The 15,324-nt window shown below is 44.2% G+C and overlaps 1 protein-coding gene across 1 annotated transcript in view; it reads right to left on the bottom strand.

Moving 5' to 3' along the window:
* Window positions 1–15,324, bottom strand: part of nectin3a (nectin cell adhesion molecule 3a) — a 77,551-nt gene that overhangs the window by 12,851 nt on the left and 49,376 nt on the right. Inside the window, exons 3-4 of the mRNA XM_064984845.1 lie at window positions 13,148–13,332; window positions 1,829–1,943 (exon numbers count right to left, since the gene is read on the bottom strand). Coding sequence (XP_064840917.1) covers window positions 1,829–1,943; window positions 13,148–13,332 — 300 coding nt within the window. The remainder of the gene's footprint in view (window positions 1–1,828; window positions 1,944–13,147; window positions 13,333–15,324) is intronic.

Genomic DNA, 15,324 nt, shown 5'->3' on the forward strand with positions numbered 1-15,324 from the left:
GATTTCTCTTTAATGGCCCTTTTATGAGGAAACAAGGGAAGTTGGGGAGTCGGTCTGGTCTCTGAGCATACTGCACTGTAAAACAGGCTATCGACATGACAGATTATACATCAGATACAGACAGCAGCCCTTCACAGATACATGTGGCAGTTGTCTAAATCTTTATGTAGTCAGAGAGCGCATGCTGAAATATGAGTAGGAGCTGTATCTGAGACAAGACAAACCATCTACCATAAAGCCCACCTATCAGCACAGCAACCCCTCTCAAACAGAACACAAAGATAGCGAGCTACCCCTCTCCTTGTCATAGTGGCACACAGCTCTATATACAGTGCATTCAGAAAGAATTCAGCCCCCTTGACTTTTTTCCACATTTTGATACGTTACAGCCTTGTTCTAAAAATCTTTTTTTTTATTTATTTTTTTTAACCCTCATCGACACACAATACCCCATAACGACAAGGGAAAAACACGTTCAGACATTTTTGTAAATGTATATAAAAATAATAATAATGAAGAGTGTCGCTGCACAGTTATTTTCAGGTCTCTCCAGAGATGTGAGATCGGGTTCAAGTCCGGGCTCTGGCTGGGCCACTCAAGGACATTCAGAGGCTTTTCCCGAAGCCACTGCTGCATTGCCTTGGCTGTGTGCTTTAGGTTTGTTGTCCTGTTGGAAGGTGAACCTTCACCACAGTCTGAGGTCCTGGAGCAGGTTTTCATCAAAGATCTCTCTGTACTTTACTCTGTTCATCTTTTCCTCAATCCTGACCAATCTCCCAGTCCCTGCCACTGAAAAACATCCCTACAGCATGATGCTGCCACCACCATCCTTCACATTAGGGATGGTGCCAGGTTTCCTCCAGACATGACGCTTGGTATTCAGGCCAAAGAGTTCAATCCTGGTTTCAACAGACCAGAGAATCTTGTTTCTCATGGTCTGAGTCCTTTAGGCGCCTTTTGGCAAACTGCAAGCTGGCTGTCATGTGCCTCCACAGAGGAACTCTGGCGATCTGTCAGAGTGACCATCGGGTTCTTGGTCACATCCCTGACCAAGGTCCTTCTCCCCCCGATTGCTCAGTTTGGCCGGGCAGCCAGCTCTAAGAAGAGTCTTGGTGGTTCCAAACTTCATCCATTTAAGAATGATGGAGGCCACTGTCTTCTTTGGGACCTTCAACACTGCAGAAATGTTTTAGTATACTACCCCAGATCTGTGCCTCGACACAATCTTGTCTCGGATCTACAGACAATTCCTTCGACCTCATGGCTTGGTTTTTGCTCTGACATGCACTATGAACTGTGGGACCTTATACAGACAGGTGTGTGCCTTTCCAAATCATGTCCAGTCAATTGAACTTACCACAGGTGAACTCCAATTAAGTTGTAGAAACATATCAAGGATGATCAACGGAAACAAGATGCACCTGAGCTCACTTTCGAGTCTCATTGCAAAGGGTCTGATAATACTTATGTAAATAAGGTAGTTCTGTTTTTGATTTTTAATACATTTGCTAAAATTTCTAAAAACATGTTTTCACTTTGTCGTTATGGGGTATTGTGTATAGATTGATGAGGAACATTTTTTAATCAATTTTAGAATAAGGCTGTAACGGTAACAAAATGTGGAAAAAGTCAAGGGGTCTGAATACTTTCCGAATGCACTGTACTAATCACGCAAAAGATGATCTAATTGTTCCATTTCAATGACCCTACTGCTCTGCTGCCCTGTCCGCCTGGTCCCCCCAAATACCGTCATTGTAAATACAAATTTGTTCTCAACTGACTTGCCTCGTTCAATAAAGGTTAAATAAAAGAAATGTAAAACACTCACACTGCACATTGAGCACGTAGGGTATCTTGAACTCAGTCTGCAGGGCCGGGTGGCGCACCACGCAGGTGAGCGTGTGGCCCTGGGAGTGTCTCCGTGGCTCCAACACGTAGCGCACCTGGATGGTGGAGGCGACATGTTGTTAGACGTGTAAATATTTAAGCATGTTTAAAGAGTGTTTGTGTGAGCTTTGCATGCCTGCTTCGTGATCTATATACAGTACCAGTCAAAAGTTTGGACACACTTACTCATTCAAGGGTTTTTCTTTATTTTCACTATTTTCTACATTGTAGAATAATAGTGAAGACGTCAAAACTATGAAATAATACATATGGAATCATGTAGTAACCAAAAAAGTGTTAAACAAATCAAAATATATTTTAGATTCTTCAAAGTAGCCCCCCTGTCACCAGGGAAGCACCATCACACCTCCTCCTCCATGTTCCATGGTGGGAATCACACAAGGGGAGATCATCCGTTCACCTACTCTGCGTCTCAGAAAGACATGGCGATTGGGACCAAAAATCTAAAATTTGGACTCTTCAGACCAATGGACAGATTTCCACTGGTCTAATGTCCATTGCTTGTGTTTCTTGGCCCAAGCAAGTCTCCTCTTCATATTGGTGTCCTTTATTAGTGGTTTCTTTATAGCAATTTGACAATGAACGCCTGACTTATGCAGTCTCCTCTGAACAGTTGATGTTGAGATGTGTATTTTATTTGAACTCTGTGAAGCATTTATTTTGACTGCAATTTCTTTGGCTGGTAACTCATGAACTTATCCTCTGCAGCAGAGGTAACTCTGGATCTTCCTTTCCTGTGGCGGTCCTCATGAGAGCCAATTTCATCATAGAGCTTAATGGTTTTTGCGACGGCACTTGAAACTTTTAAAGTTCTTGAAATGTTCCGCATTGACTGACCTTCATGTCTTTACCTTTGTGTTGTCTTAAGGGTCTTGTCATGCCTTGGTCTTAGTATTTGGTGTTTTCGTTAATTAGTTGGTCAGGCCAGGGTGTGACATGGGTTTATGTTGTTGTATTTCGTAGTGGGGTTTTTTAGTTATTGGGATTGCGGCTGAGTAGGGGTGTTGCATAGGTTTGGCTGCCTGAGGCGGTTCTCAATCAGAGTCAGGTGATTCTCGTTGTCTCTGATTGGGAACCGTATTTAGGTAGCCTGGGTTTCACTTTGTATTTCGTGGGTGATTGTTCCTGTCTCTGTGTAGTTTCACCAGATAGGCTGTATTTAGGTTTCACGTTCTGTTTTGTTGTTTTTGTATTTGTCTCAGTATTTTTATGTAATCGTCATTTTGTTTTCATTAAAAAACATGAGTAACCAACACGCTGCATTTCGGTCCGACTTTCTTGCGACAAACGAAGAACGCCGTTACAGAATCACCCACCACACACGGACCGAGCAGCGTGTTAACAGGCAGGAGCCACAGGAGAGGCAACAGAAGCAGCTTTAGTGGGAGAGGCTGCACCACTTGGAGAATTGGACATGGGAGGAAGAACTGGATGGAAAAGGACCCTGGGCTCAGCCTGGTGAATATCGCCGCCCCAAGGAAGAACTAGAGGCGGCTAAAGCGGAGAGGCGCTGGTATGAGAAGGCAGCACGGCGACGTGGATGGAGGCCCGGGGATCAGCCCCAACAATTTGTTGGGGGGGGGCTTTCAGGGAGTATGGCTACGCCAGGTAGGAGACCTGCGCAAACTCCCTGTGCTTACCGGGGGGCTAGAGAGACCGGGCAGGCACCGTGTTATGCAGTGGTGCGCACGGTGTTCCCAGTGCGGGTGCATAGCCCGGTGCGGTATATTTCAGCTCCGCGTATCGGCCGGGCTAGATTGAGCGTCGAGCCAAATGCCATGAAGCCGGCTCTACGCATCTGGTCCCCAGTGCGTCTCCTTGGGCTGGCTTACATGGCACCAGCCTTGCGCTCGGTGTCTCCGGTTCGCCTACATAGCCCAGTGCGGGCTATTCCACCTCGCCGCACTGGCAGGGCGACCGAGAGTATTCAATCGGGTAAGGTTGGGCAGGCTCGGTGCTCAAGAGCTCCAGTGCGCCTGCACGGTCCGGTCTATCCAGTACCACCTCCACACCCCAGTCCTCCGGTAGCAGCTCCCCGCACCAGGCTTCCTGTGCGTGTCTTCGGCCCAATACCACCAGTGCCAGCACCACGCATCAGGCCTACAGTGCGCCTCGCCTCTCCTGCGCTGTCGGAGCCTTTCTTCTCTCCTGCGCTGTCGGAGCCTTTCTTCTCTCCTGCGCTGTCGGAAGTCTCCCGCCTGTTCAGCGCTATCAGAGCCTTTCTCCTCTCCAGCGCTGCCGGAGCCTCCTGCCTGTTCGGAGCAGCCAGAGCTGCCAGTCTGCATGGAGCAGCTAGAGCTGCTAGTCTGCATGGAGCAGCTAGAGCTGCCAGTCTGCATGGAGCAGCCAGAGCTGTCAGTCTGCTTGGAGCAGCCAGAGCTTCCAGTCTGCAAGGAGCTGCCAGTCTGCAAGGAGCTGCCAGTTGGCAAGGAGCTGCCAAAGCTGTTAGTCTGCATGGAACAGTCAGAGCTGTCAGTCTGCAAGAAGCCGCCAGAGCTGTCAATCTGCATGGAGCAGCCAGAGCCGCCAGTCAGCATGGAGCAGCCAGAGCCGTCAGTCAGCATGAAGCAGCCAGAGCCGTCAGTCTGCCAGGATCCGCCATTCAGCCAGACTCTTCCAGATCCGCCAGTCAACCAGACTCTTCCAGATCCGCCAGTCAGCCAGACTCTTCCAGATCTGCCAGTCAACCAGACTCTTCCAGATCTGCCAGTCAGCCAGACTCATCCAGATCTACCAGTCAGCCAGACTCTTCCAGATCTGCCAGTCAGCCAGACTCTTCCAGATCTGCCAGTCAGCCAGACTCTTCCAGATCTGCCAGTCAGCCAGACTCTTCCAGATCTGCCAGTCAGCCAGAGTCTTCCAGATCTGCCAGTCAGCCAGACTCTTCCAGATCTGCCAGTCAGCCAGACTCTTCCAGATCTGCCAGTCAACCAGACTCTTCCAGATCCGCCAGTCAGCCAGGATCTGCCGGATTCAACTGCCTGGCTGGGCTTCATCTCAGTACTGGGCTTCCTCTCAGTACTGGGCTTCCTCTCAGTGCTGGGATTTCTCTCAGTACTGGGCTGCCCCTCAGTCCCGAGCTGCCCCTCAGTCCCAAGCTGCCCCTCAGTCCCGAGCTTCCCCTCAGTCCCGAGCTGCCCCTCAGTCCCGAGCTGCCCCTCAGTCCCGAGCTTCCCCTCAGTCCCGAGCTGCCCCTCAGTTCAGTGGGGTTCTGGGTGAGGACTATTAGGCCATGGTCGGCGGCGAGGGTGGATCATCCCAGGACGCGAAGGGGAGGAACTATGACATTTATGGAGTGGGGTCCACGTCCCGAGCCGGAACCGCCACCATGGACAGACGCCCACCCGGACCCTCCCTATGGTTTTGAGGTGCGTCCGGGAGTCCGCACCTTAGGGGGGGGTTCTGTCATGCCTTGGTCTTAGTATTTTGTGTTTTCGTTAATTAGTTGGTCAGGCCAGGGTGTGACATGGGTTTATGTTGTTGTATTTTGTAGTGGGGTTTTTTAGTTATTGGGATTGCGGCTGAGTAGGGGTGTTGCATAGGTTTGGCTGCCTGAGGCGGTTCTCAATCAGAGTCAGGTGATTCTCGTTGTCTCTGATTGGGAACCGTATTTAGGTAGCCTGGGTTTCACTTTGTATTTCGTGGGTGATTGTTCCTGTCTCTGTGTAGTTTCACCAGATAGGCTGTATTTAGGTTTCACGTTCCGTTTTGTTGTTTTTGTATTTGTCTCAGTATTTTTATGTAATCGTCATTTTGTTTTCATTAAAAAACATGAGTAACCAACACGCTGCATTTCGGTCCGACTTTCTTGCGACAAACGAAGAACGCCGTTACAGGTCTTAAGAGAAAACCCCTTAAATGATAATTTTTCAACTTAACAGTTGATGATGTTTCCTAGAGTGTTAATTTTTTTTTGTCCAGGTGGAAGAAGAGAACAATGATTTAGAAGAGGAGGAGGTATCTAAAGAAGAAGATGGGGAAGAATACAACCCAGAGCACGATGCATCATCTTCAGAGGAAGAAAAATCCCCCAAGCTGAAAGAGAGACATTTTTGTCATAGAACAGCAAAATAACATGGTCCTTGTCACCATATGACAACCAGGGCAGGATGGTGGCACAACATGTCATAAGAATGACCCCAAGGCCCACAAGACATGCAGTTGCCCATGCCCAGGACATCGCCTCAACATTCTACATGTTCATCACACCAGCCATTGAAAAATTAATCCTGGAGACAACTGGAAAAGGATGGATGAGATTGACCTGCGTGCCTACATAGGGCTGCTAATCTTGGCGGGTGTGCATAGGTCCCGAGGCTACATGTAGTCTCTGGGATGCAGAGAGTGGAAGGGCAATTTTCCATTCCACAATGCCACTGAAAGTCTACCACACTTTCTCAAGAATACTATGATTTGATACCCGTGAGTCAAGACCTGCAAGACATGTGAGAGACAAACTGGTGGCCATAAAAGAGGTCTGGGAGAAGTGGGTGGAGCATCTGCCATACCTCTACACCCCTGGGCCTGAAGTAACAGTGGATGAGCAACTGGTTCCATTCAGAGGTAAAACATTTTTTCATATCTGCTATGTAAGTGATTTTCACTGTTAATTGTATTATGTATTGCAGTAATATCATGTATTTATGTGATTGTTTTCTGTGACACTGACACTAATTACTGATAGTAATCTCTTTTGTCAAAAGGTCGCTGTCTTTTCTGGCAGTATATGCCCAGAGAGCCAGCAAAGTATGGCATCAAGATATGGGTGGCCTGTGATGCACAATCCAGCTACCCTTGGGAGATGCAAGTCTACACAGGGAAGCTGAGCAGTGGAGGCCCGGAGAAGAACCAGGGGATGCGGGTTGTGCTTGATGTGACAGATGAACTGAGGGGGTACAATGTCACGTGTGACAATTTCTTCACCTCTTATGAGCTCAGCCAGCAGCTCCTGAAGGGGAAGATCACCATGGTTGGCACAGTTAGAAAGAACAATCCTGAGCTCCCCCCTGCACTCCTTGCAACAAGGGGGAGAGAGGCCTTCTGATCAAAGATTGCCTTCAACCCCACCACCACTCTAGTTTCTTATCTCCCAATGTGGTCCTCCAGAGCACACTGCACAAAACGGCTGAGATCAGTGATCGTGAGGACAGGGAGCCAGCCATCATCCTGGACTACACCCACAACAAAGGAGGCGTGGACAACCTGGACAAGGTGATTGGAACTTACAGCTGCAGTAGGATGACTGCCCGCTGGCCCCTGGTCATCTTCCACAACATCATTGATGTGTAAATACCTTCGTGATATTGAACAAGATTAACCCTACCTGGATGCCTAATAAGCGGAACAAGAGGAGGGTGTTCCTGGAGCAGCTGGGAAAGTCACTTGAAACCCCACACATTCAAAGGGAGCGCCTCCCCCGCACAGCAGCCTCTGCAGCGCTTGTGAAAGCTGTTCAGGGGGCTGACTCTTGTTCTGATCCACCTGAGGCTGCAGCTGGGGCAGGCAAGAGGAGGAGATGACAATTCCCCCCCCCCCCCCCAAAGAATGACTGTGTCATGACGTTGCCCTCTTTGGGTACAGCACGCCCCATCCCCCTCCCCCTGTCTCCTACACCCAGGCTGCTGTGGTCAGAGAGAGGTCGTAAATTCCTGGAGGAGATGCTATCCCCTCATGACCACAGTATAGAGACACAGTGAATTTTCAAAGAGAACAAAGGAATTTCTTCCACGTCACAGAACTTGAGGTCTGAACAACATTTGTGTTCTGGAGAAGGTATAAAAGATCGGTGAAGAATCCTACGAACTGGTCCGTTTGGTACAATTTTGTGACACTCATGGGAGACAATACGGCCACATTACCATAACGCTGTTTATATAATAGCCTCAGATATGAGGTTTACATCTAATTGTTGTATAAGATGAATGAGTGAAGATGATACTGTTTGTAAAATTGTGTAATGTGATTTTGGACTGTTAAATGAAGGAAACTCCAATTCCCTTTTGAGTTTAACTAAATCAGAGGACCGTCCATGAGCACAGTTCAGACCTGGCGTCATGAGACAGCTTTTTTCTGCTCTCCCGAATAAATCCCCAACTTTGAGAATTTCTCAACAGGCCATGTTTCCCTCATTTACGAGAGGACAAAGGTTGCAGACCAGCTTACCTCGATAACGAGAGGGCCAATGTTTGAGTAGATGGCTGAATCTTTTAACCATATCACGTGGTTAAACTCTTAGACTATCGCTACTGACAGAATAAGATCAAGTCCTTGATATTAATTACTAGTCTGCAGCTAGGAATTTGGTATAATTGAACGCGAGGACCGACAACCACCGAAACATCTATCCATAACGACATGAATGACTGTCACTCTGAACTATCCATTCTAACCACGACAGAGAGGGTGGACAAACTCTCCAACAGAAACAAACTTTTCAACATCATTTCTTGTAACCATATTTACTTTGTTTGTTTGTGTGTGCACTTCTGTGATTGTTTAGTTAGTTAATAAATAAATGATTTAAGACAATTGATGTATGGATGACTCATATTGAAGACTGGGTTCATGCAGATAACCGACAATTTACGACGTTTGGAATGAGACTAACATGAGGTAAAGAAGAATTAATTAATCAGAAGACTATTGATCAGATATGAAAATATCTGAAAAGTTATATTAGGAAAATTATAACTTTGTAATCTGAATATTTTCCTTGGTACCCCAACTTCCTAGTCAATTACAGTTACATGATTAATCAGTTTAATCGCGTAATAATAATAATAATTACAGAGAGTCATTTGATAGAGATTCAAGATTCATCTTCAGTTTAATGATGCCAAAGACACAACAACTGTAAAATACTATGTCCTGCACATGTGAGAAATACACCTGCAAAGTCCATGCACACACACTTGCATACTGTCCTACATGTGCTAATTAGAGTTTATTGATTTATGTTCTTCACATTTTTGTTTTGTATCTATTATCTTATTTTATTCTTATTCATTGTTGTTTATACACCTTGTGGGTGGGGGTAATGGTTCAACAAAATGGGAGAAGACTAGTACTTTGTAGTTGAATTACTCATTGTACAGTATATAAGAATATATCACTGTGTTGACAAAAAAAGTTCAAGACTGTTATTATTTCCCTTCAATAAAATGCATTCAAAACTACTTTCTGCACAATTCTGCTACTTTCTTAGGCTATACAAGTGCTATTTGTTGCTAAAAAAAGTATGTTTACACCTACGCAGTACCTTTAGCAATAATAATAAAAAACCTCTACTTTAGTAAAGAAAACAATTATGACAGGTGTGTTGTAATAAAAAGAGTGTGTCCACTGATTAAATGCAGTCTTTCTGCATTGTGAAGAGGGAAAACCCAGATATTCACAAAGTTTGTGATGAATGACAGGTTGTTTCTTCATGCGAAATAGATTTGGGGTTTAAAATTCAATTAAGCTATTTTTCTTTGGTTGTAGGGGAGTATACAGAATGTTAAGACTATACAATGTTAAAGTAATGATAGACTGTTGTTTTGCTTTGCTTATTTGAGCAGTTCTTGCCATAATATGGACTTGGTCTTTTACCAAAATAGGGCTATCTTCTGTATACCACCCCTACCTTGTCACAAGTAGGGCTGCTGCGGTGACCGTATTACCGCCACACCGGCAGTCACAAGTCATGAAGGCAGTCAAATTCCACATGACCGTTTAGTCATGGTAATTAAGCTTCTCCAAGCTCTGATGCTGCTGCTGCTGGTCATTAGTAGTCTACCAAACTTACTAACTGCCTGGTACTCAGCACTCTTTTGTCCCTCGAATTACTCTGACATCAAATGTATTTGAAAATCTAATCAAACCTTTCTTGAGAGCACATGAACTCATGTTGCTTAACATTTCTTTAGGCTATGCAATTGCGGGAGATGGCCGCTATTAAAAAGAGGAGGATTCCCTCAGCTTTCTATAGGCTAAGCCTACTATATTTACTTCTCAACTTTCCTAATGTTAAGCACATTGCTTGTATTTACAACAGGAGTATAGACTACCTGCCTGGCATGAAAATAAACCAAGGGGAAAAGCGTCCTCCATTCGCTATTTAGTGCATAAATTACATTTATTTTTTCCTGGGTGCCCCTGTTTTGGTACAGGTGCATAATAATAATTTTTTTTTTTTTAATTTTACCAGGCAAGTCAGTTAAGAACATATTCTTATTTTCAATGATGGCCTGGGAACAGTGGGTTAACTGCCTGTTCATGGGGCAGAATGACAGATTTGTACCTTGTCAGCTCGGGGGTTTGAACTCACAACCTTCCGGTTACTAGTCCAATGCTCTAACCACTAGGCTACCCTGCCACCCCATAATAATGGTCCATTCTAAATCAAAACAAATGTCACACATATATTATTTAGTATATGTAGAGACAATAATAAATCAAGAATAGTCTGATATTAATATTAGCCTATAATTTGTGAATGATATATTATCACTTGTGAATGATGCCCAGCATAAGAAACAATTAATTTTTTTTGCGACTTGTTCGAATGGTAGTTGCACACCTCATGTAGCCTAGCCCATAGGCCTATATGTTTTAATAAGGTTTGTATCACAACTAAAGTGGCCAAATAACTATTTAAAATTGAGCACATTATTCCGCTTTACAACTGGCATATATCCAGTGCGTTAGTTTCAAATTTGGGTAAGATCATTTTCACAATAAAGATTGCATAATGCATAATTGCATTTGCGGTCACTTTTGATAATGGTGTTTTCCGCTAATGAAACATTTGCGCTTGTAGCCTTCTATAATGTGCGCATTGCTGAGCTTATAATGTGAAGAAATAGCCAAACAGTTTATCAACATTTTAAGCTAAACATTCTGATCTGTTGCGTCAGCCACACTGCATAAAAAAGTTTTGGGGATGCTATTCATTTGGGATCTATCGCATCCCACTGTCCCAGACTATGTATGGAATATTTATTTCTCGCACAGAATAGAATAGGTCGACTTTTGTATTAAAGGGGAGAGTAGACTGACATAGGCTAGTGCTTTAGCTGTTCGTTAGGCCTACTCATCTTGTGGACACTTCTTCCAATATCTTCAATATGCAATATTCGGCCTTGTCTCAGGATGGTAAGTTGGTGGTTGAAGATATCCGTCTAGTGGTGTGGGGGCTGTGCTTTGGCAAAGTGGGTGGGGTTATATCCTTCCTGTTTGGTCCTGTCCGGGGGTGTCATCGGATGGGGCCACAAGTGTCTCCTGACCCCTCCTGTCTCGGCCTCCAGTATTTATGCTGCAGTAGATTATGTGTCGGGGGCTAGGGTCAGTTTGTTATATCTGGAGTACTTATCCTGTCCTATCTGGTGTCCTGTGTAAATTTAAGTATGCTCTCTCTAATTCTCTCTTTCTTTCTCTCTCTCTCGGAGGACCTGAGCCCTAGGACCATGCCTCAGGACTACCTGACATGATGACTCCTTGCTGTCCCCAGTCCACCTGGCCGTGCTGCTGCTCCAGTTTCAACTGTTCTACCTGTGATTATTATTATTTGACAATGCTGGTCAATTATGAACATTTGAACATCTTGGCCATGTTCTGTTATAATCTCCACCCGGCACAGCCAGAAGAGGACTGGCCACCCCACATAGCCTGGTTCCTCCCTAGGTTTCTTCCTAGGATATGGCCTTTCTAGGGAGTTTTTCCTAGCCACTGTGCTTCTACACCTGCATTGCTTGCTGTTTGGGGTTTTAGGCTGGGTTTCTGTACAGCACTTTGAGATATCAGCTGATGTACGAAGGGCTATATAAATAAATTTGATTTGATTTTGATTTGACGTGTCTGTCTTCACTTGTAGCCTGTGAGAAAGACCCGATCAAGTGACGGAGAGCTGTGTGAGTGATAGACGCTTTGGATTGCGCAGCACACTCAGGGAGAAAGGCACAACGCAGCACTCCGGGCCGCAAAAGGCATGAATTATTTTAGGGTGCATTACGGCAACAAAGGGGATGCTGCCGTGAAATTCAAGTCATTATCAAGTGTTTTCAAATTATGAATGAGAGACTATTGGAGTGTGTACAGCCTGCACAAAAAAAACAAAGTAGAGCTCATGCCTTTCAAGCAACGTTTTTCAAATCACCATTGGTCTCATCATGCAGCTTTACAATGTATAAAAAATCTACACATATAGCCCAACCTTCGTAGAATAACTAAAGTTACATGAATAACTCTAAATTAAGCATATAGGAGTACCTTTGTTAACGGCTTAACACAGAATAGCCGCATGAGCACACTCCCTCAAATCACTTGGAAAAAATATTTCTATCAATTGTATTCTTCATACTATAAAATAATGCCACAGAGTTATAAGCAAATCTTGTCTGCTAAATGAACTAGTGTAGCCCACAGCCATTTGGCATAGCCACATCAGGACCTAACATAAGGACAACTCAGAGTATGCTATTCTTTTCTTCTGAAATAGACAACATTTTCTTCATATCATGCTTTTTTAGACCTGTCTAAAATAAATAATGGCTTTATTGTGAAGATGTATGCTATACTACATGGATTTATTAGACTTTTAAAATGGCTTGTAGGCGTGGAAGCCAGGAGAAGCTAAATGTGTTTATGTTCATTAACGCTCAATTACCGTGAGGCCGACAGTTATTTGCTTGACAATCACCGACTGAGAATTTCGCGACCGTCACAGCCCTAGTCACAACACAACTGATTGGCTCAAACGCATTAAGAAGGAAAGAAATTCCACAAATTAACTTTTCACAAGGCACACCTGTTTATTGAAATGCATTCCAGATGACTACCTTGTGAATCTGGTTGAGAGAATGCCAAGAGTGTGCAAAGCTGTCATCAAGGCAAAGGGTGGCTACTTTGAAGAATCTTAACACTTTTTTGGTTACTACATGATTCCATAAGTGTTATTTCATCGTTATGATGTCTTCACTATTATTCTACAATGTAGCAAAAACTCTGGAAAGAGTAGGTTTGTCCAAACCTTTGACTGGTACTGTACATACACCCCATGAGGAAGTTGATTGTGTGTGAGATCATGCCTGTGTCCCAAATGGCACCCTATTCCCTTTATATTTTGCACTACTTTTGACCAGGGCAAAACTGACAAAAACTGGCCTTCGTCAAAAGTAGTGCACTATGTAGGGAATAAGTTGCCGTTTGAAACACGGTACTGTGGTGTAATGTCAAAGCAGTAGCTCTGTTCTGTTTGTACCTGGGTGGTGGAGGTGCCGTTGGGCTCATCCTGCGTCTGGACCTCAGAGCGGCCAAACAGCTCAGTCTCCCAGGACACCTCAGCTGCAGGCCGGCCGCGCTCTGCTATGCAGGTGGCTGCCACTGATTCATTACCACCATCCACCAGGGCCGTAGAGCCGGCGGAGACGTAGACCTTGGGCTCCACTATGGGAGAGAGAGATAAGATTATAAAACTATAATGTTCCCAATGAGGCAATTCAGTTAGCGGTATAGAAAATATACTGTACATACAGACAAAAAACATTGAGAGAGAGAAAGAGAGAGATGGAGTGGGAGAGAGAGGAAAAGGGACTCGCGGAGAGATGACAAAACAGAATAGATTACAAAATGAGTATTGATATTTTGTATATGGAAGATGAATAAATAATGTGCATCATAAAACAGGGACGGGGATATGGACAGAGAGGAGGAAGTGGCCACGGGACACTCATACACTCTGCTGCCAGACACAGTAGATTGATTTCCTGCATTTCACAGATATCTATTAAAAATTGATGAGCCAAGCAATCTGATACTATAGGAGCACTTTGGAGGGAACTCAACTCTTTTTATTGTTATTGTGCTGGAGATGAAGACGTCTGTGAGAGATGTTTCTGTGTTTATGAAAGGAAAATTACTTTGCAGCATCGACCAAGACATTTATATTAGAGTGACTTTTGGAGCATCTCCATGAAGCTGTTTGAATTATATTCCCTTCCTCCTAAACCAAAAACAATGGATTTTGTTTTGTAAATGCTGTACTTACAAACTGCTCCTACTACTCATGGCTTGCTAATACAGTTCATAATGACTTAGAAAAACAGTTTAACACAGAGCAATGTCAGACATAATACTCCGTGCTGTTGTGTGTGTCTGTGTTTCATTGTGTGGTGTCCAGTCCTGAACTGGGGAGTTGGGTTGCTGTTAATGTGTGCTGCTATTCAGTGCTTTAGAGCTAGGGTTATGTTACACCGGCTTCCTGTGAGGATGCTGAGTTACTGTGGGTTGAGACATCAGTCGTGACACTGAAGTATAAACAGATCCATGTGAACGGACAGTGACCGCTGTAACATAACACTCTACCTGTTTCACAGACCACTACTCTCACTGTTCTAGTGCACCGACAGACATAATACTAAAGATACAAATTATTCATATTTATCCCGAGAGTCCAAGGAAATACCGCAAAGAAATACCGCAAAAATCAGAAGTGCCCATTTAAAGGGTTTAAAACCAAGATGTGGTCACTATGCCAAGGTTCTCCTCAAATAAGAGCAAATGAAACTGATATTTAGTAACTATCTTTGATCAGCAATGACATTGTTGTGAATTGCAAAACAGGCCGTCCATAAATTCAGAGCGTTATCATGTTCCTCAATTAATTCAGAGCATTTCACAGAGCACACCCAGAGTATAGCGTTGTTGAATCATACAAACTTTGTGACAGTAGTCAAAAAAAGTCAAATGACCAAAGTTGCTAAACTTGCTAGATAATCTCCTTTTAACTAGGGTAGCCTAGTGGTTAGAGCGTTGGACTAGTAACTGGTAGGTTGCGAGTTCAAACCCCCGAGCTGACAAGGTACAAATCTGTCATTCTACCCCTGAATAGGCAGTTAACCCACTGTTCCTAGGCTGTCATTGAAAATAAGAATTTGTTCTTAACTGACTTGCCTGGTTAAATAAAGGAAAATTAACAAATGACAGAATATCTCCTATATTTGGCTAAATCTAGTTGATGATTATACAGATAGCAGATCAGCTCATGAATAACGGGGAGATGAAGAGTGGAAATATTTTCAATATCATGGTACGTATCTTAACAGGGACCAGCTCTTGTTCTAAAATATCAATATCTACTCTCATATCGTTTGTTGATAACACATTCTCTACCGAAGCGCTCACTTGGCTAGTAAGTACGAGACTGCGCAGAGAAGAGGGGGAAACATTATAGCGGTATTTTGACATGCATAGGAGAAAGAAGTGCTTTGATAATACAACCTACAGAATAAAGTAGTGAATTTTCATACGAGACAGGAGTCAGGATTTCTCCATAGGATTGGGACTGGATAGGAAAATAGCCTAGGCTCTAGGACAGGAGAAGATAGAAATTTCCCTCATGCCTCTGAATTGTTAACAGGCTTCATGTCTGTGACAGAG

Source organism: Oncorhynchus masou, chromosome 13 (assembly GCF_036934945.1).
Source record: "Oncorhynchus masou masou isolate Uvic2021 chromosome 13, UVic_Omas_1.1, whole genome shotgun sequence".
NCBI classification, from domain to species: Eukaryota; Metazoa; Chordata; class Actinopteri; order Salmoniformes; family Salmonidae; genus Oncorhynchus; species Oncorhynchus masou.